At 45.3% G+C, this 21,793-nt stretch overlaps 1 protein-coding gene across 4 annotated transcripts in view; it reads right to left on the reverse strand.

The window, feature by feature from the left end:
* Positions 1–929: 929 nt before the first annotated feature.
* LOC102919916 (radial spoke head 10 homolog B) overlaps positions 930–21,793 on the reverse strand; it is a 48,968-nt gene continuing 28,104 nt past the window's right edge. For all 4 annotated transcript variants that reach the window (XM_042267864.2, XM_042267865.2, XM_042267863.2 and 1 more), the window contains exons 12-20: positions 21,523–21,637; positions 19,468–19,547; positions 18,879–19,027; positions 16,685–16,792; positions 16,069–16,212; positions 8,203–8,322; positions 5,439–5,523; positions 2,397–2,595; positions 930–1,196 (exon numbers count right to left, since the gene is read on the reverse strand). In XM_042267864.2, coding sequence (XP_042123798.1) covers positions 1,019–1,196; positions 2,397–2,595; positions 5,439–5,523; positions 8,203–8,322; positions 16,069–16,212; positions 16,685–16,792; positions 18,879–19,027; positions 19,468–19,547; positions 21,523–21,637 — 1,178 coding nt within the window. In that variant the 3' untranslated portion in view covers positions 930–1,018. The remainder of the gene's footprint in view (positions 1,197–2,396; positions 2,596–5,438; positions 5,524–8,202; positions 8,323–16,068; positions 16,213–16,684; positions 16,793–18,878; positions 19,028–19,467; positions 19,548–21,522; positions 21,638–21,793) is intronic.

Genomic DNA, 21,793 nt, shown 5'->3' on the forward strand with positions numbered 1-21,793 from the left:
CATTCTGGCTCCTGAGTCTGTGTATTAATCCAAACTTTTAGTTGAGTTGCTTTATTATTTTGCTAATTTCAGGTCTTTTGTTTTTCTGGTCAAGACGGTAATGGTCCCTGGGACTCTGTCAGCTTTGCAGGGCTAATATGTAGATTCAAATGTGTAATACTTCCTTTGGGTTTTGACTCCTTTGCCATTGTCTTAATTTGTGTATGTGTGTATGTATTATAATCATGTGTATGTATTTATGTTTGTGCAGATGTGTATGCAGATGTGCAAAGCACATATGAGTATATGAGTATGAAGACTAGAGGTCAATATTGGTGTCTTCCTATATTGCTCTCCATCTTAGTGTGTGTGTGTGTGTGTGTGTGTGTGTGTGTGTGTGTGTGTGTGCGCGCGTGCGCGCGCGCTTATGGTGCATGGGTGTATGTCTGTGCACATGAGTGAGGTATGTATGCATGTATCTACATGTGTATGGGTGTGCTTACCTGTGCATGCTCACATGGAAGCCAGAGATAGATCTTGGATGTCTTTTATCACTCTCCACACATTATTTATTTATTTTTGTGTGTACATGTTACTTGTGTCCACAAAGTCCAGAGGACGGTGCAAGATCCCTTGGAGCTGTCGTTACAGACTATTGTTAGCTGCTCCGGAGTGAATGCTGGGAACTGAACTTAGATCCTCTGCAAAAGCAGCAAGGATCTTAAGCACTGAGCTAGCTCTCTAACCCCTGTGTTTGTTAGAGACAGGGTCTCACTGTGTAGTCTGGCTGACCTTGAACTTGCAGCTGTTTCCTGCCTTTATCTCCCAAGTATTTATAAAAATACACATTTACTGATATGTGCATGTCTACATACTCATTTAGTTTGGCTTTTGCAGATGCAGCCATACAAGAAACTCAAGAGAGCATCTCAGAAACTCACATCCGAAGCTAAGCGTGAGCTCTTTATTTTATGGGACATCTGTCACAGAGCTTTTATGTCTGCCTGTCCTTGCAGCTCAACCGTGACACCCAGGACCTTCACTTCTTCTTCTTCTTGCCAGGGCTGGTCTTGCTGGCCTGGGTGGAAACCATGTCCTCTTTAGGAGGGCTGGGTGGGATTGGCAGCGAGGATGGAGTCTCTAACGGCTCCTTGAGCACAGTGATGTCAATATCGAAATCTTGTCTCTTGGCCTCTTCTTCCCGTAGGATGTTCAGCCTAAAAATCAAAATGAGAACTTAGCTGTTTTTTCCTGTGAAAATTTGAAACCAATTTTAAATTTTTATTTTTATTTTTCAAAAAATTATGCTGGGCACTGGTAGCACACGCCTTTAATCCCAGCATTTGGGAGGCAGAGGCAGGCTGATCTCTGTGAGTTCTAGGCCAGCCTGGTCTACTAGAGTTCCAGGACAGATTCCAAAGCTGCACAGAGAAACCCTGTCTCCAAAACAAAACAAAAAAATTATGCGGTAGCTGGATATGGTGGTGTACACCTTTAATCTCAGTACTTGGGAGGTAGAGGCAGATGTATCCCGCTGAGTTCAAGGCCAACTTGATCTACATAGTGAGTTCCAGGCCAGCCAGAGAGCTACACAGTGAGACTCTGTCTCAAGAAACAAGCGAAAATTATGTTTATTTGTGTGCACGGGGTGGAAGGTTATATGCACATGAGTGCAGGTGCTCTTAGAATCCAGAAGTTGAATCCCCTGGAGCACAAATTACAGATGATTGTAAGTCACCTGACATGGCTGCTGAGAATTGAACTCAAGTATTCTGTAAGAGCAGTACACACCCTTACCCCCTGAACTACCTAGGTAGCCCTAAAACCAGTTTTTATGTTGTTTCAGCAGTGCTTGTGAATACAATGGTCTATTGTATTTAGAGTGTTCCTCCAGGTAACACCTTCATGTTGATAATGTGACCTGGGGTGCTTTTCTCTGCAGCTAAGAAGCTAGAGAGAAGTCTGGTGAGGTCATCATATCTTCTGTCCCACCTGAGTGCTGAGCTTGTAAGCTTCATCATACCCAGCTGCAAAATACACAAAAGCTTTGGAAGCTCTGGGAAGAGCAGAGGGCTTTTTTTTTTTTTTTTTTAAAATCTTTTTCCAGTGCTAGGGACCAAATCCAAGCCTCACATGTATCAGGCAAGTGTCTGCCTACCACTGAGCTGCATCTCTAAGTCCTCAGGTCTTTCTCTTTTGTGCCATTAGAGACTTGGGCATTGTCATGTAGGGTATACAGTATGCTTCACTGTAAGCCTGTGGTCCTAGGATATTGAATGCTTCACTGTAAGCCTGTGGTCCTAGGGCATCATTGGATGCTTCACTGTAAGCCTGTGGTCCTGGCTTCAGGTAGCTCCTGAAGACAGGAAAGGACGCTGAGCAGGCACCATAGCGGACAGGTGGGGACCCTGTCCTACCTGGCTTCCAGCTCTTCGTTCTCTATCTGCCTCTGCTGAGCCAGTGCTGCTTCCTCAAGCCGGTTTTCCTTCACTTTCTCCTTGAGCATCTCCTCACGTTTGTAGGCGCTGAAGAGCACGTTCACAAAGAAGACGTAGAGGTTGTTCACCCACATGTTGAGTTTCTCTTTCTGTTCATCTTTGGGTTTTTCATATTTCTCTGCAATGGGGTGTAGTAAGAACAAACATTAGTACCATGTGTGTGGTGTCTCTGTCCGCTGTGGTGATGCAGGGCCGCTGCAGTCTGCCAGGACTGAGGACATTGTAAAATGCACTCCAGGACCACTGGGAGGAGCAAGTGCCCAGGGGCCCAGGGCTGATTGTTAAGCCTGCCTTTCAGCCGCCTCCCACATGTCAGAGTTTTTCTTGAATAGCAGAAATGTTTTGTTGTTATTTGTTTTGTTTGAGACAGGGTCTCACTGTGTAGCTCTGTCTAACCTGGAACTCACTCTTAGACCAGGCTGGCCTTGAACTCACAGGGATCTGCCTGCCCCTGCCTCTGTGCTGGGGGATTAAAGGTATACACTACCATGCTAAGCTTTTTAAAAAATATTATTTACATATATATATATGTGTGTGTGTGTGTGTGTGTGTGTGTGTGTGTGTATCATATAGATGGATAGATAGATAGATGATAGATATGATATGATATGATATGATATATATGGGGGAGAGGTGTATGTGCACGTTTGAGGGAATACAGAATAGGTTGTAAAGTCCCTGGATCTGGAGTTACAAGCAGTTGTGTGTGGAACTCAACTCTGGTCCTCTGGCAGAGCAATTATGTGCTTTAAAAATTTTTTTTAAAGATTTGATTTTTTTTATTAGATTTGTTTTATGTGTGTTTTATCTGAATGTATACATGTGTACCACATGAGTTGCTTGGTGTCCACAGAGGTCTGAGGAGAGCATTGGATCCCCTGGAACTGGAGTTACAGATGATTGCAAACCACCATGTGGATGCTGGGAATTGAACCCGGATCCTCTGTAAGAGCAACAAGTGTTCTTCACCTTTGAGCCATCTCTCCAACCCTGAAACGTGCTTTTAACAAAAGAGCTATCTCCCCAGTTCCCTGACTCTTTAATAAGAATGTCTTCATCAGTGTATGGCAGCACACCATTTCTCACATTCAATTTGAGACTTTCCAAAACTTTTCCAGGCCCTGAGTTTGCACCAAATGTCGTACTTGAGGCTACAACTTAATAAATTTCATATTTATGAAATTATTTTGTTACTCAAGAATAACAGTGTATTCTTTTGCCAACATAAATGCCATTTTTTGTATTGTTTACTGAAATTAAGACCTACCAATTAGCATTATTTTATGATTTCCTCAGACATGTCAAACATGTAAGGAGAAATCAGAGATTCCCAAATAGTACTCCTTACCCTTCATGAAGTGAATGGGACTGAATGGGCAGAACTGAGAGATTCTCTAGTGACACCTCCAGCCTCAGCCAGAGTGGCATTTAGATATCTGGGACAAGTACATGACACCATCTGTTTCCTGCGTATTCAGAGCCCGAGTGCCACTAAAATAAGAATAGCTTTGTTATTCTTCTAGAGAACTGGAGATCGAAACACTTCCCAGGAGCCCACATCTTTCTTTCCTTTCTTTCCGAGATAATACTGAATTCTTTCAGATCACCATAACTTTTCCAGTCTTTTTGGTGTGGGGTTGAGACAGCTGTGTAGGCCAGGCTGGTTAGGAACTCACTGTGTTGCTGACAAGGACCTTGAAGTCCTGATTCTCCTGCCTCCACCCACCACGTGCTGAGATCACACGTGTGCCCCACCACACCTGGTCATCTCTGAAGCCTTTGGAGCAACCCTAACTTGTTTGTCACTTGGCAAATTTTAAAATTTAAAGAGTTGGTGCCGGGATTATAGGAGGCATTTGCTAGCACATGTGACGGCCTGATTCCATGCCCAGAACCACAAAAAATAAATTGCAGAGAATGGAATTATATACAACCCAAGACTCCAATATTAAAGTCAGAACAAGTCTGAAGATGAAGAATTATAGCTCCTTACAACTCAACTGGGAAGCCTAGCTGGGAAACGGTAAGTCACAGCCATGCAGATGAGGTCATCAGAGGAAGTGGAATTATGTGAGCCAAGAGAACGGCTTTGACAGCAGACGACCCAGCAGCCAAACACAGTAGCTGACACACAGTGGGCATTCAATGACTGTGAAAGGGCCAGGGCACAAGGCAAACCAAAATACAGCTAGAGCTGAAGACCAATCGCCAACAACTCTGTGAGTTCGAGGCCAGCCTGGGCTACCAAGTGAGTTCCAGGAAAGGTGCAAAGCTACACAGGGAAACCCTGTCTCGAAAAACCCAAAAAACAAAACAAAACAAAACAAAACAAAACAGGTATAGTGGCATATGCCTATTATTCTAGTATTTGAGAGATGGAGGCAGAAAGGATCAGAAATTCAAAGTCATCCTTAGCTACATTTAAAGTTAGAGCCTAGCCTGGGCTACATAGTGAGTTGCAGGCTAGCCTGAGATACACAAAACTCATTCTCAATAAATAAATTTTAAAAAGAAGGTGCAGGAAGGTGTTGTGGTACACACCCTCAATCCTAGCACTCAGGAGGCAGAAGCAGGCAGCTCTCTGTGAGTTTGAGGCTAGCCTGGGCTACATAGTAAGTTCCAGGCCAGCTGAGCTGCATAGTTGAACTCAATCTCAGTGTGGGAATGGGATGAGATTATGGCTAGAGAGGAAAGCTGAGTGCTGTAGGTGTGGCCAGCAGTGGTCCCCACCTCTAAGAGGGAGCCTCTCAGGCCTGAGGAGGCTGAGAGACAGCTGACCCAGAACCGTAGGGCTGGGCACTATAGCTTGTGTCAGAGTCCTTGTCCAGTTCATGGGACGCTCAAGGTCCGATCCTGAGTAGTGCTCCCTGCCTCCCAAAGCCACAAGATGCTGTGAAGTTCCATAGACCGTAACTATATAATGTAGAAGTGCACACCAAGGTTCTCAGCTGGAGCACTCACCATGTGGAGACATAAACACCAGCCCTCTTCCTTGAGACTTGTTCATTTTGGAGCCTTTTTCTTCAAGGGACTTCTTGAGCTTGGGCTTTAAAAAAAAAAAAACACAAGGGAAATGTTACTCTGCAGCATTCTAAACTAAAAGCAGTCTTCTACGTTGTAAGTACTCAGGGGATTGTTAATGAGGCTCTTCCTCTTCTGCTTCTGTTGTGTTTAGAGACTGTCTAGGCTAGCCCTTGGCTCAAGGTGTACACCAACACACCCAGCTGGATTGTTTTAGTTTCATTTATTTGTTCTCTCCATGTAGCCCAGGCTGGCCTCCAACTCAATACTACAGACCAGGCTGGCGAGGATATTCTTGTTTTTGTGTTGAACTAATTTAATTTTTATTTTTTTGAGACAAAGTCTCAGTGTGTAGCCCTGGCTGGCCTGGAAATCTCTATGCAGACCAGAATGCACTCGAACTCACAGAGATCTGCCTGCCTCTGCCTCCCAGGTGCCGGAATTAAAGATGTGTATTACACTGGGCGGTGGTGTCCCATGCCATTAATCCCAGGAGGCAGAGGCAGGCAGATCTCTGTGAGTTCGAGGCCACCCTGATCTACAGAGCTAGACCCAGAACAGCTAGGGCTACACAGAGAAACCATGTCTTGAAAAAACGAAAAACAAACAAAAAGGATGTGTATCAATACACCTGCCTCATCTATTTTTTTTTTCTGGTTTTTCGAGACAGGGTTTCTCTGTGTAGCTTTGCGCCTTTCGTGGGACTCACTTGGTAGTCCAGGCTGGCCTCGAACTCACAGAGATCCACCTGGCTCTGCCTCCCGAGTGCTGGAATTAAAGGCGTGCGCCACCACCGCCCGGCTATTTTTTTTTTAATTATAAAGTAACTTATTAGAGCTTGGGTTCTATCCCAAGATCAAGGTTCAATCTGGCAATAGCCTGTTTATTGGCAAAGTCTTGAGATGGCCTGGGCATCACATGGTGAGAGACAAGGACCTAATCTGACTATTTTTCCACTGAATAAAGTATTGCAGTTTGGAGCCAGAGAGATGGCTCAGGGGTCAGGAGCACTTGCTGCTCCTGTGGAGAACCTGAATTCAGTTCTGAGCATCCATGTTAGCTACAGGACATCCACCACCCTCTTGTGGCCTCTGTGGACATCCACACTCACATGTGCACACACATGCATAATTGGAAAATACTGCATTTTGGGGAGGGAACTGAAGAGACATAGGAGCACCTGGACTCTTTCAAAGGGGCCAGGCTTGATTCCTAGCATACACATGGCCGCTCACAGCCATCTAGAACTCCAGTCCTCGGATTCCAATGTCCTCTTCTGCCTTCTGTATGCACCAAGCATATACAAACATACATGTAGGCAAAACGCTCATACACATAAAAATACACTTAAAAACTTTCAGTTGGGCACATGTGGTGGTGGTACATGCCTAGACTCCAAGCATTTGGGAGGCAGAAGCAGGAAGATCAAGACTTCACAGCTATCCTTTCTTACACAGGGAACTTGAGGCCACCCTGGGTCAGACCTTCTTGGAAAAAACCCAACACACATACCCTCCCCCACACAGTGGCAGAGACCTTGCTAGCATGGACTAGACCTGAGTTCAACTGCCAGCACCACAAAATAAAATTAAAAAAATAACAACATATAAATAAGTTAAAGTAAAGTGTTTAAGATAATTAAAACCAACCAAACAAACAACAAATCAATTTGTATTATTAAAGGAACAAATATCAGTTTAGTTCCAGCACTACTGGAAAGTCGTGTGTGTGTGTGTGTGTGTGTGTGTGTGTGTGTGTGTGTGTGTGTGTGTGTGTAGGTCAGAAGACAACCTGCAGGGATCCTTCTCTCCATCTACCATGTGGGACCCACGGGCAACTCAGGGAGTCAGGCTTGGCGGGGCTTTCCCTCCCCATAGTTTAATGACCACAGACATGTGGTAGCACACATACTCCTGTCTCCATCTGGAATTCGCCCTGTCCCCAACTACCTGCTGTCACTGTTTACATGTTTTACTAGGCACCTGAAGCATGTCCGTAATCAAGCTGTAACCCTTGCCCTCCAATCTCATCCCTGCCGATTCTGGTCTTCAACATTATACTCAATAGCAACTCTCTATTCTCCCAGGGGCACAAGCCCAAACTCCCAGGCTCCCCTTCGCCTTCCCTTTCACGCCAAAGCCCCTTGGTCCCGAGCCCTCCTCGCATCCTCTGACCATGATGTTTCCAAGAGCTTTCCCAACTGGTTTGTCAACAGAGAAGCCAGATAGTCTGCCAAAAGACGTGCCGTTCCAATGGCTTCCCACCCCATCTCACTCTGCACTAGCCACGCCCTTCACACACTCTGGCAGTATGCAGGAGTCCAGCTCACAATGACGGGGACAGATTCCAGAATCAAACTGCCGAGGCCCAAGCCCCCAGCGGCACTGCTTGCTGGGTATGTGACCACAGGCAACGATGTAACCTTTTTGCTCCTAGAAGTAACAACAAGGCCTGAAGTTCATGGGGGGCTTCTAAGTGAGTCGACCCCTAGGAAGAGTTGGACACCTGGGGGGACCCTGAAAACGAGGGCTGCTGCTGTTCACTTGCTCCACTCTCCACGCCACACCAGTCTGTGAGGTCAGCAGGAGATGGAACGTCCAGGGTTGTCCTCGAAACCCAGAAGGGTGCTCTTCACATAACGGCCACGGGGTAGTCACTGACACCGAACCGTGTGGTCAGGACACGGTGACCTGCGCAAACTAACCTCTGATTTCCTGATTTTACTATCAGGTAGAACGCCTATCTTGTCAGAGGACGACTTGGCACTGCTGAAGTGGACGTCCGAGTCATGGCTTGTGATTGCACTCGGGCTCCTGTGGACGCTCTGAGGGAGGAGAGGCGTGTCAGTATGGTTCCCGTGCACGCGTGCACACAAGTGTGGGCATACACATACACAGGTGATCCTTTGGTGAGGTGTCACTGATGTGCAACAAGCTCACCATGAGCATGTATCCACACCTGGGAAACATCACCTCAGACAAGACAGTGAACACACTTATCACACCCAACTTCCCTGACCTCACTCCAAAATCCTTCCCTCTCCCCATTCCCGGGGGACGGGCTGCTTTCTGCTGCATCACTTGGCACTCTATAATTTTATATAAATCGATCACATGCTGTGAGCCACAGAAATAGGAAGTAGGAACTCTGCAGGCACTGACAGGGCTGACCCATTACAGCCAAGGGCTCTGGTGCAGGTTGAAGCCAAAACATAAGATGTTTTGGTGTTATTGCCTTTTGAATGTATCAGCTGCTTCCTGCAGTGCATTTCTTGTGTTCTATTGTAGCTTTCCCATTTGATTCTTTTCCCAAGATCTTCTAACAGTGCGGCTGATCATTTATCAGGCACAGCTTCCCCTGTACATTTGGGGTATTTGGATAACATCCCCCAGTTCTGTGTGAAAACAGTCACACAGTCAAAACCTGTTTCCCACAACCAGGTCTCTGTTCCTTTCCCCAGTGTAAACTTAGATGCCTGCCATCCTGCAGTTATCTTCATGGGCAGGCATTTGGCCAGTGTTAAGTGTCCAGGCGAAAGTATCTCATTTGAGTCATTCTTAGACATCCAAGGACATAAATTACATGTCTAAAATTGTTGATTCACAGCCTTTGAGAGACAGGGAACAAGTGTGCCCCACCAGCAGATAGGAAAGTGCTGTCCCAAGCTAACCTCACACTAACAGATTCTTAACTCCTTGTACTTTCACCTTGGTTTGTTAATGAGCTCATTATCTAACCACACTTAGTAATGCAGTATTACACACGGATTCCCCTTTTTTCCTCCTTAGATTTCCCTAATTGATTTAAGGTCTCTCTCTTTCATTTGACCCTGTTCCCTTTAAGAGTTCACTGAGGCTTTTAAGAGTCACCTCCTCCATGAGTCATAAAGAAAGCCTGACAGTCACTGACTGGTGTAAACTCTCATCTGTTTTTTATGATCCTGAAAGAATTCAAGCTCTGTGACCTTGCTTTGGCCAGAGAACTGCTGATTGTATGTGCATAAAACCTGGAAACCTCAGGGACTCATGGTAGAACAAAGAGAGACCAGCAGAGAAGTGTATGGATAGTCAGGCAAGAGAGGAGCTAAGAATGAGAGCTGAAAAGAAGCTGTAGATTTAGGAGACACTTAGAACAATAAAGTGGACGGGCTGAAAGAGCATGGCATGCGTAGATTTATTCATACCCTCAGATAAGTAGATTCCTAGCTGGTTGTGGATTCTACCATGGACCCTGGGAGAAAGCTTTTGGGCAGGATCCTAATAGCTTTCGTTAATGATACACTCACTCCCTTCCTTTTGAGGCAGGATCTCATGTAGCCCAGGCTGATGTTGGACTTAATAGATAGCAGAGAAGGACTCTGAAGTCCTGCTCCTCCTGCCTCCACCTCCTGAATGTTGGGATTGCAACCATGCACCACCATGCCTGATATATAAAGTGCTAAGGATAGAATCCAGGGCTTCATGCATGCTGAACAAGCACTGTGCCTTCTGGGCAGCACCCCAGGTCAGACTTACCTGTTTTTTTTTTCTATTTGTCTTTTCATGTCCTTTAAAGCTTCATCATAATATGGATAGCCAATAGGACTTTCTCTTTTTGCCTAGTTGACCACTTTATCACTATTAGATGAGACTCTGTCCCTGGTAACACCCTTTACCTTGTGTGTTGGTTTGGATGTAAGGTGTCCCCCAAAGGAGCATGTGTTGGAAGATTGATCCCCAGATGGTAGAACCATTGACTGAGAGGTGAGGTGTTAGGGACCAGCCCAACTATCAAACAGTCCTTGAAGGGAGGAGTGAAGACTGAGAAATAATAGATATGAAAAATAGAGATGTAGATGAAAAAGACGGACACACAGAATAGCATCGGGAGCGCTCTGGGTCAATACCACAGTCACCCTGAGTTTATTCCTAATGGGCTTTTTGTACTCCAGAAAGGGGAGAGGCAAAAGACCTCCCTTTTCAAGGTCAAGGTATAAAGTACAAACAAATGTAGACCCTTCCTTAATTTTCAAAACACCTGGTAAACACACTTTATGGAAAGGCATCTTGTAATTAGTCCTTGAAGTATAAAACACCTGGTAACCATGCCTTTGGCCAAAACATCCTATTATGCAGCCTTGCAAGGCAAAGAAAACTTAGACTCTCTGACCCTGAGTCAAGATGGAATAAGGCGTCACTATGGAGTCTCTGTGGGCCCCTGCATGAGGGGATTATGAGAGCTCAGATAGAATCAACAGATTAATCTGCTGGTGGCTTTGTAACTTGACACATTATTGGGAAGACATGGGGCCTGGTTGGAAAAAGAAGATGGTTGCATGGTGCGGGGAAGAGTCTGGACTGACACTCTCTGAAATATTTAGCCCAGTACTGACCACTGTCAGCATGGGATACCAAGCTCCCTGCTTTCCCTTTTCACCCAGTCACGTCTTTATCTTTACAGCTGGCTCATTGTAGCCATCTGACAAGGCTGGAGCGTGCCTCTGTCTGGGATGCAGCTCATTCTGCTGTTTGTTCTGTTCTTGGTTTTCATTTCCTTTTCTTGCCTCCTTTCGGATGAACTATTTTTTAGAAGATTTTCAAGTATGTGTGTGTATATGTATGTATGTATGTGCAGTGTCTATGAAACCAGAAGGATCTGGATCCTCTGGAACTGGAGGTGGCTGAGAGCTCCCTTTCATGGATCTGAGAACCCAGGTCCTCTGCAAGAGCAGCAAACACTCTTAACCTCTGGGTCACCTCTCAGCCCCTGGACTGAGTTTTTTTTTTTTTTTTAAATTCTGCTTTATTTCCCTTATTTTTATTTTATATTCATTGGTGTTTTGCCTGCATGTATGTTTGTGTGAGGGTGTCAGAAGCCCTGGAACTGGAGTTACAACAGGCATGAAGTGCCATGTGGGTGCTGGGAATTGAACTCAGATCCTCTGAAAGAGCAGCCAGTGCTCTTAACCACTGAGCCATCTCTCTAGCCCCATACCCTTCTGGGTTTAACTACAGGTCATTGGTATTAGAGTGGTTTGCAGTTGGGTTCCTTAACTTGGCAAATCTACCTTCAAGGTATATCATGCCACTTAAAGTGATAGAATTTTAATACTTAGTACTTTTTATTTGTACATGTCTAGGACACGTGTGGGTTCTGAGGATCGAAGAACTCAGGTCATCAGGCTTGGTGGCAATTGCTTTTAACTGCTGAGCCATCTCAGTGGTCCTGTGTTAGAACTTTAAAACTCTATTCCCATCTCTTCCTCTCCAATCCTCAGGCTGTGCTTATCCTTTTCATGAGTACAGTCATTGTTGCTTTGGACAGTCAATTATCTTCTGAAGAGACGTTTGAAAGCAGACACATCTTCCCAGCATTCCTCTTTCCTCCAAACAGACCTCCTCTCCATCTGCCAGCATTCTCCTTTTCTTCCAAGAACGCTCTTTAATGCTCCTTGTGTTTGCTGGTCTGGTCATGAATTCTTTCAGCTTTCCTATGTCCGAAGAGGTTTTCTTTCCTCTTCACTTTGTTAGTCTCCATTATCTTATTTTGTCAAAAAAAAAATATAACTTAAGACTTAACATTTTGATGAAGGAGGATGGAATGAAGTCAAAGGAACATGAGTCATGAAAGAGAAAGAGGAAATAAACTTATTTTCCTTCTAGTTTCAACTCTGTCATAGTTGGGTGTTTTCTTCTCCCTGCTGGGCATATGTGAATTCAACTTCCTGGGTAACAAAGCAGCAAGAACCGTTTTTTCAACCCCAGGAATCTAGCCTGTCATTCCTTGGAGGCAGGGACGGTGAAGCTTGGGCTTTCTTTTCAGCTCTGCTGACCATCAGTGCGAGAGAGTCAGAGATGAGCAGTCACTGGTTTTATTGGTTGCACTGACCCACTCAGAAAATGATTTTTAACATTTGTTTTGGGAGAGAAGAGTTTTTATAACCTGAAATTTTTTTCCTTTTTTCCTTCTGCTTAAAACAACATAAAATTAGGGGCTGGAGAGATGGCTCAGAGGTTAAGAACACTGGCTGTTCTTCCAGAGGTCCTAAGTTCAATTCCCAGCAACCACATGGCTCACAACCATCTACAATGAGATCTGGTGCCCTCTTATGGCCTGCAGGCCGAACACTAACTGTATACACGATAAATAAATAAAATCTTTAAAAAAAAAAAAAACATAAAATTATTTCCTTCTAGTTTTGCTTGATGGTTCTTTCCTTTAGCATTTTTGAATAGAGATGACTCCCGAAGGTCTGTTGCCTTCCAAAATTTCTGGTATGAAATCTACTAGTCTTACTGTGGCTCCCCTGAATGTGACACTCTGGAGGCTCTGTCTTCCGGGGGTGGTATAAGATGGTCAGTGTAATTCTCTTAGGGGTCATCCCTCTTGGAGTTCTCTGATGCCCATAGTCATGTCTTCATTAAATGTGGGATGTTTTTAGTCATGAGCTATCCATTGTCTGTGTGATCTCACTCCTCCTTTAAGAGTATGCACCTTGGTCCATTTGATGGTGTCTGATTGCTTCTCAGTCTTTCTTCTTCTTCTTCCTCACACTTGATCATTTCAGTCGTCTGTTTTCAATACCTGTTCTCAGCTCGCTCAGCTCTGCCTCTGAATTCTGTTTGTGAATTCTTCCATTGAAGTTCTTATATTTTTTTCTCTAGAATTTCTCTTGTAAAAGGTTTTCTGGGTCTCTGTTGACATTTCCACTTTGGAAATATGTCACTCCTTCTCTTGATTTTGTTTCTTTTGTTGGGAGGGACACAGAGGTCAGAGAACAACATCTGGGAGTTGGTTGTCTCCTTCCACCAGGCGGGTTCAAACTCAGGTTATCAGACTTGGGGCCAAGGACTTGTACCCACTGAGCCTTCTTGTCACACTGAGCCTTCTTTCTCTTATCTTTAACACTTTAGGTTTTTTGTTATTGTTGTTGTTTGGTTCGTTGGTTTTTTTTTTGTTTGTTTGTTTTTTTGAAACAAGGTTTCTCTGTATAGCCTTGGCTGTACTAGAACTTGATTTATAGAGCAGGATGGCCTCGAACTCACAGAGATTCGCCTGCCTCTGCCTCCTGAGTACTGAGATTAAAGGTGTGGACCATCATGCCTGGCTTGGTCTTGCACTTTTGATCCTCCTGCCTCCACTTCCCAAGTGCTGGGATGACAGGCACACCCCAACCCTTTCAGGTAATGACTATCATGTCTTTATTGTTTGTTTTGAAACAGGGTCTTACTATAGCCCTGGCTGACCTGCCTGGAATTCTATATGTAGACCAGGCTGGCCTTGAACTCACAGAGATCCACCTGCCTCTGCCTCCCGAGTACTGGGATCACACAAGGTGTGCAGCACCACTGCCCTGCTCACTTTAGGTATTTTTAAAATAACTGTTTTAAATTCCTTGTCTTAGAAGCCTGTCATCACATCTTTCTCTAAAGTCTCCGAGGGCTTCCCCTTTTCCTTTGAATGTGGCATATTTTTCTTTATATGCTCTGTGATTTTTTTTGTTGTCACTTAAAACAATATTTGAATACATAGTGTGGTACCTCTGTATATCAGATTCTCTTTTTTCCCTATAATTTGCTAGTGTTTTTTTTTTTTTTTTTTTTTTTTTTGAGACAAAGTCTCACTATGTAGCTTTGGCTGGTCTGGACCAAACTGGCCTCAAACTCATAGAGATCCACCTGCCTCAATAAGTGCCTTTAGCTGCTGAGCCATCCCTCCAGGCCCTCGGCTTCGGTTTTGAAAGGCAGTTTTTGCTGAGCATTGAATTCCATGTAGATGGGGGTTTGTTTCGTTTTTGTTTTTAGACTGTTGACTGGACCTTTTTTAACACCTGGTCCTTTGTGGGCAGTTTCAGGTTTTGGAGCGTCCTCCCATCTGTGATATGACTTCTCGGCTCCAGCATTGGGAACACACCTATCGAAGCCCTGAGTGACTCCTCCTCCATTTCTCTCTGGGGAATCCTTCCCTTGGCTTCCTGTAGCTTTTCACACGTGTGTGCCCACTCAGCCGACAACACAAGGGTTGGAGATGTCTGCAGAGCTCTGGAGAAAATCACTCCATCTTGCCTTCGCCCACCACTGTGGCTTATTAAGTTCCTGAATTGAGAGAAAGGCTGGGCTCTGCAGTGTCTTCAGGTGACCATCTCTGAGGACCAGTTTCATCCCAGGGAGGAACAGTGATGACTTTGGGACAGGTGAAGTGCCAGTTTGCAGACAGTGGGGCGGGAACTCGCCCCTGAGCTCTAAAACGAACACAGAAACTACATGTCATGATGCACCGAGAGCTGGGTGTGAAGGTGAGCAGACGGTGGGTGTGGATGTCCCCAGTCTGGCATATTCGCACCCACGTTACCGAGCTGACAGGAATGCCATCTGCTGTGCTTTAAGTGTCCTGCAAGACTCATGACTACAGTGCTTAGACACGGGCCTTTGGGGAATGGTCAAGGTTAGGTAAAGTCACCATGGTGACACCCTGACAACAAGAAGGACATAGATTCTAGTGCTTAAGCTTCCCGGACTATGAGCTACATCTCGGTTTTAAAACAAGGTTGGTTTTTTTTGTTACTTCGTTATGGTAAGGAAGACTACTGTGTCCTCTGCAAATTGTAGACAGATTCAAGGTGGACACTCATTTGCCTGGAGAAGCACCCCAGACCCAGGTGGTGACCCTTCGCCAGCTCCCTCATGTGTCTTCTCCTCAAATGAAGGATGCATACTTGGCTAATGTGATAGGCAGGGAGATGCTGAAAAGGACATGAAGTCCCTAGTTTTCGGTAAGGAATCCAAGGTACAGCCCAGGGGTTTGTGTGAGATCTGTCTCTTGGATCGACAGCGAGAAAGCTCCCCACATGAGCAGCTCTGAAGAGTCTCCCAAACTGGGTGTGGTTGCAAACACTTTTAATCCCACCACTGGGGAGGCGGAGCCGGTGGAGCTCTGTGAGGCCCATCCAGCCAAGGCTACATAGTGAGACCCTGTTTCAAAATAAATAAATAAAAGACTCTACTAGCCACTGGGCTCAGGTGACCCCTAGAATATCTCTTGTGGCTCCAAGTGAATGCCTCAAACATTGGAAACCCTTCAAGTCCACTAACATGAAACCCCTACTAAAAATCTGTTATGTCTCAATCTGACCCAAGTCTCATTTCCTTATCGATCAGGGTCCTGCTCTGCTAGGGTCTCACAGTGACCGAGGGCATCCACCCTGTGAGAACGCTTCACACAGTGATCTGTTCAGGATTGCACGCACACCCGGGACTGTTTCCCGGCATCTTTGCTCTCAGGTGGGCTTTCCACTCTGCACACTAGACAAAGCATCTCACAGCACCTTGCCTCGGATTTTCTCCGCTGTCCAGCTGCTCTTCAGACTGACCTTCACTGTGCTGTTTCCACTATGGCCACTGCCGGGAAATACATTTCCCTAACTAACAAACTACACGCTCCTTCTAACAGTGAAAGACAATGCCTGTTCTCGAGTCCTAAATGACCTCTTGGAAGTGTATAGAATAGAGGCCTGACAGTCCTGGTGAGACCAGCCACCCCAGGCTGAAGTCACCCCTTGCTTCCTTCGTGCGCTCTGCATCCCGCCTGTCACCTGGTTTAGCGTTGTATGAGTGCTGCCATAGCGGTTTCCAGTGCCGTCCTCATATGGGACTTTCAAATAGGATCTTGTCATCCGGTCAAAAATGCAGCAAAGTGAGAAACACAAGAGAGCCTCGAAGAATTCCAGGAAAACCAGCTGCAACGATAAGAGCGCAGGAAGGTCTCCTTTATTCCGATATTCCAGAATGAACCAGGGGTTGCTGCAGAGTTCCTACTCATTTATTATTCCTTCTATATATGTGCTACACATGTGTGCAGAACACGTATGTGTGGGGGAGGCCAGGGGTTGACACTGGGGGTCTTTCTTTATTGCCTCACACCTTGCTCTTTGAGACAGGGTCTCCTACTGGCTTGGGGTCCAGGATCCTCCTGTCTCCACGTGCCTGGCACTAGTATCACAAGCATGCACCACCACACCTGAGTTTTCACATGGTTTCTGGGGCTCAAGCTCAGGTCCTCATGTTTCCCTAGGCCCTTTCTAATATTAACCCTGGTTTTTGAAAAGGCAGCGGTGTACAGATGCATATCCCACTTTTTTGTCTACATAAAGCCTAATAAACATGCAGCTTAAACTGGACCTGTACCACTTGTAGCAACACTTTACAAACCTCAAGTTCAAAATTGCTGTCGGTTCCATCATACACGAAGGGGCTATCCTCCGCTATCACAGTCATGAATTTGGTTGCAGTCAAGTCCTTATTTATCATCCTAAAGTCCTGTCAAAAGATGACACCAACCATAGATGTCTATAATTACACATGGGTATGTATTTTAATGTCCATTACAGCAACATAACACCTTGAGAAAAATGTATCACAAGTCAGTATCTTAAACACTGATTATTCTGGAGCTCTAGTCCCAGCACTGTGGAGGTTGAGGTAGGAGGATTGCAAGTTTGAGGCCAGACTGGGGTACACAGAAAGACCCTTCTTTAGATAAGAATTGCTGGGTGGCTGGGGGGATGGCTCTGTCATAACATGCTTACTGTGCACGCATGAGGACCTGCGTTCCATCCCCACTGTCCATGTAGAAAGCCACACAGCAGCAAACACCTATGATCCAGTGCTAGGGAAGTGGAGGGGTAGACCCCCAGGGCTGGTGGGCTGGCACCCATGTTCACTTGTGACTCCAGCTCCAGAAGATCCCAGGTCTTTTGGCCTTCAAGAACACATGCACACATGTGCATATATTCACACACACACACACACACATAAATTTTAAAAATTAGTGTAAAAGAAATGATACAGAAAGTTATCATTGTATTGTCTCTAGGAGAACAGTGGACATTAATTGGCCACTGAGGTGTGACCATTGGGGGATGCTAAGGCCACCAGTGAAGGTTTATGGGAAGCAAAGGATCAGGCTGGTGCCACGTGAGCCACTGAGGAATCCCATCAACACTAAAGGAAACAATGGGAAAGATCAGTAACCCCTGTGGCTTTGCAGAACACGAAGCATCTGAATCTAACCAAGTCTCTGTTACTGACAGCCACTGTCTCGGACTTGTGGGGAAAAGAAGACATTAACCCTGACTGTGAGGATGCAGTCAGTCACACCCGGCGTGCCTGACCTCTGCAGGGACAAATGAGCAGGAGGAAAGAAGAGAACACACAGCTGTGCAATAGGTCACCCCCAAATCAGAGACTTTTAAACACATTTCCCTACATTTAGACAACAGGTTTTTGTCACTTTTCATATATATATAATTCTGTTAAACTCCTAAATACTCTCATTAATATTTGATTATTTCCAACTCGTTATTTGTATTCCCACAAGTACAAATTTAAAATATTAAGGAACAAAGCTAGCAGTTGTCAGTTTGAGAACGCTGTATACACAACATGTCAACTGTTTTTCAAACTTATCACTTTGGGGTTTTTTTGTTTTTTGTTTTGCTTTGTTTTGTTTTTTGTTTTTTGAGACAGGATCTTACTATGTAGCCTAGGCTGACATTGAACTCCTGATCTTCCTGCCTCAGTCTCCCAAGTGCTGGGATTATATGAACTTAACACCCTGCTTGGCTTCCAAACTAATACATTTCAAAGTTATTCTTACTGAGCAACAATTTTTATTTTGCGGTGCTGGGCACTGAACACAGGGCTTGTGTGCCATAGGCAAGCGTTCCATGGACAAGGTACAGTCCAGTTCTGACCAGCCAAAAATACATTTAAACTTTTTTGTATTTATTTTATTCTCTGTATCTGAGTGTTTTGCATGTGGTATGTATGTGTACCATATTCATGCCAGATGCCCCAGGAGGAGGTCAGGAGAAGGCAGCAGATCTCATGGAACTGGAGTTACAGACGACTGTGAACTGCCACACGGATGCTACAAAAGCAGCAAGTGCTCTGTGCCACTGAGTCAAGTCTCCAACCCTGGTGCTTTATTCTTAATGATATTTAGGGCTGACAAGATGCCTGAGGGGGTAAATGCACTTGCCACCAAACTTGACAATGCGTGCGTGCATGCACCCTGAATCAATAATAAATACCAATGTTAATCCAAAAATGGTTTAAGTGGTATTTATCTCCACAGCCACACGTGCGTGAGAAGCTGTGGCAGGGCTCAGGCCTTCCCTCCCCTGCTCTGTGAGCATGGCAGGCAGGCATCCCTTGCTTTCATGGGTGCCCTTGCCCCTTGCTGTCATGGGTGTCTGCTGTGGTAGGGGACTTGTAAGCATTTGGCGGCCATGAAAGGTCACCCCAGATCTTCACCTCCATAATTATGTAGCATTGATTTAATTAAAAGCAGAGTGCCCATCAACATAAAGGCAACACCAACCCTGAGAGTCATTAGGCTTACTTTCAGCATCCAGAGGAAATTCCTCATCTTCATCGTCAGCTCATAGGGTGGGGATTCGTTCTGTCTGCAGTAGGTTGTGTAAATCTCCCAGCACTTATCGATATAATTCATTGAGTAGAGCGTCCGCTGTTGCTCACTGAATAAATGACCTAAAGATACAGCATTCAGAAGTGATTACAGGGATGAGAGATGGCTCAGTGGGAAAACAAACTCTGACCAGAAACCAGCACCCAAAAAGCACGTTGGACATAGTGACCTACCTGTAACCCTGGAGGCAGACAGGATTCCCAGGGCAAGCTGGCTAGCTAGACCAGCCAAATCAGAGAATTCAGGGTTCAGTGAGAGACCCTGCCTCATAAATAAAGTGAAGATCAATGGAGGAGACACCTGATGTCAACCCCTGGCTCATATTTGCGCGCGCGCACGCGCGCACACACACACACACACACACACACACACACACACACACACACCTACAAGTGTCTACATACATGCAAATGTACATACACATCCATACCACACATGCAAAATTATGTATAGAACTACTTTTTAAAGATAGTTAATGTAATCCGATTCTTTTTGTATTTACCTTTTACCTGGCAGGCATGTGGGTGAATGTTCTCAGTCATCAGTTTTGTAAAACACAAATAGAGGGATGGGCTTCTGTTCCTACAATGAAAAGATACCATAATTAATTATTCCAGGAGGCGGAGCTTAACTTCCCTCTTCTGAAGTGTGGGCTGGACTTGACAACTGGCTTCTAACGAACAGACTATAGAAAGAGAAACAGAGTAAGTTTGTAGTAGAGAAGTCTACCTGGCAACCCTTTACTCTGTGAGCACTAGTAAGAAGCCGTACTGGAGGCACGTGCTGCTGACACCATACTGTGAGGAGAGCGCTTGTAGCCAGGGAGGTGGCTCAGTTGGAAGAGCACTTGCTGAGCAAGCTGGAAGCCCTGAAACCCACATGGAGCAATGTGTCTGAAATGCCAGAGCTCTGCAGAGATGAGGGACAGAAGCAGGAGGCTCCCCAGAAGCTTGCAGGCCAGCTAGTGGGGTGTACACAGTGGCAAACAGCAATGGGATCTTGTGTCAAACAAGGTGGAAGGTGAGGACTGGTGCCTGAGATAGTCCTGTGGCTGCCACATGCATGCTGTGGCGCCCCCATGCCTGCACACGCACATACATTACACACATACATCATACACGCATAGCATAAACATGCACAAAAAAGATGTAGACACGCACATATGTTACACACATATATCATGTGTGCATATCGTAAACATGCACAAAAAGACCTAGACACGCACATATATTACACACATATATCATACATGCATGTCGTAAACATGCACAAAAAAGATCTAGAAAGTTCAAACCTTGTATTCTGCCCCAAATCTCTCACCTCAGTGCAACTGTGAGAAAACATCACAGTGTAAAGCCAGACCGTGAGACACTTTACAAAACGACCCAACAGTATTTTTTTTAAGATGGGAAGGTTATGAAGGACAGGGGCTGAGTAGCTGTCACAGACTGGAGGGTCTGAGACACTTTGGAGGCAAAACGCAGCGTGAGCTCCTGGGACAGAAAAGGGTTTATGGGAAAATGGCAACTCTTGGCCGGGCATGCAGCTCAGCAGTAGAATGTCGGCCCAGCATGCTGTGGCCTCAGGGTTCAGTCCTCACCTTCCACCATGTTTGAGAGGAGGCTCTGAGGTCACTAACACTGTGGCAGTGTTGAGTCCTTGCAGTTGGTGAATCAGCTATGGTGCGTGAGAGGTTGGCACTAGGGGAACCTTTGTGCAGGTTGGCACCGGGGGAACCTGGGTGCAGGATGCATTAGGAATTCAATGTATTTATCGCCAACACTTCTGAAAATCTAATTATGTAATTATACATGCTATGTTAATATGTATACACTATATATATTAAATTTATACATGCATACACATAGAGAAAGACAGACAGAAAGACAAAGAAAGAGAGACAGGGTTTATGTAGCCCCAGGCTGGCCTTGAACTCATTGTGCAGACAAGAATGACCTTACCTTCTTTTTAAAAAAAGATTGATTTTTGTTTTTGTGTCTCTGTGTGTATATATGTGTACATATGTGCAGGTGCCTGCGGAGACCAGAAGACAGAACTGAATCCCCTGGAGTGGTAGATACAAGAGGTTGTGAGCTGCCCAACTGGGTGCTGAGAACTGAACTCAGGTCTTCTGGAAGAGCAGTCAGTGCTTTTAACCCTTGAGCTATCTCTCCAGCCCCAATCCTAACTTCTGATCCTCCTGCCTCCACCTCCTGAGTCCTGGGATTACAGGCATGTGCTACCGAGTCTGTTCTAGGAAGTGCTGTGGATAGTGACCATGGCCTGTGCATGTGAGACAAGCCCTTGACCACCTGCACCATATTCCCAGCCCTTAACATGCATCAGAAGAAGTCATCAAGAAGGGTGTTCCGACTCACGAAGGCAGAACTGACTGTAAGTGCAGAGTAAAGCTCTAAAGGGATATTTACAGAACTGAAACAACTCAGATGGGGTCCCCAAGTTTTCATCTAGTCCCTGGGCATTGTGGTCCTTCGTGTGGTGTGTGTGACAATGATCGTGGCTGCCGTTGAAAGAGGGACACAGGAGTGGCACTTACTGGTATTCTTTGTGATGGATGTGGTGAGCCAACTGCAGGAGGTAATTCAGGAATGTTCTTAAGAGTATAGTTCTGAACGGAGAGTGGATTTCTTCGATTGGTATGCCATTGTAGACTGAAAGAAAAGCATTGGCGAGATCAGCTACCGCACAGAAGAGCTCCAGTTACATTATGTGACATTTAAAAGGCACAGGTGGATCTCTGTGAGTTCAAGGCCAGCATGGTCTAGAGAGTGAGTAACAGTCAAGACTATTACACAGAGAACCCTGTC

The sequence above is a fragment of the Peromyscus maniculatus genome, chromosome 23, assembly GCF_049852395.1.
Source record: "Peromyscus maniculatus bairdii isolate BWxNUB_F1_BW_parent chromosome 23, HU_Pman_BW_mat_3.1, whole genome shotgun sequence".
Taxonomy (NCBI): domain Eukaryota; kingdom Metazoa; phylum Chordata; class Mammalia; order Rodentia; family Cricetidae; genus Peromyscus; species Peromyscus maniculatus.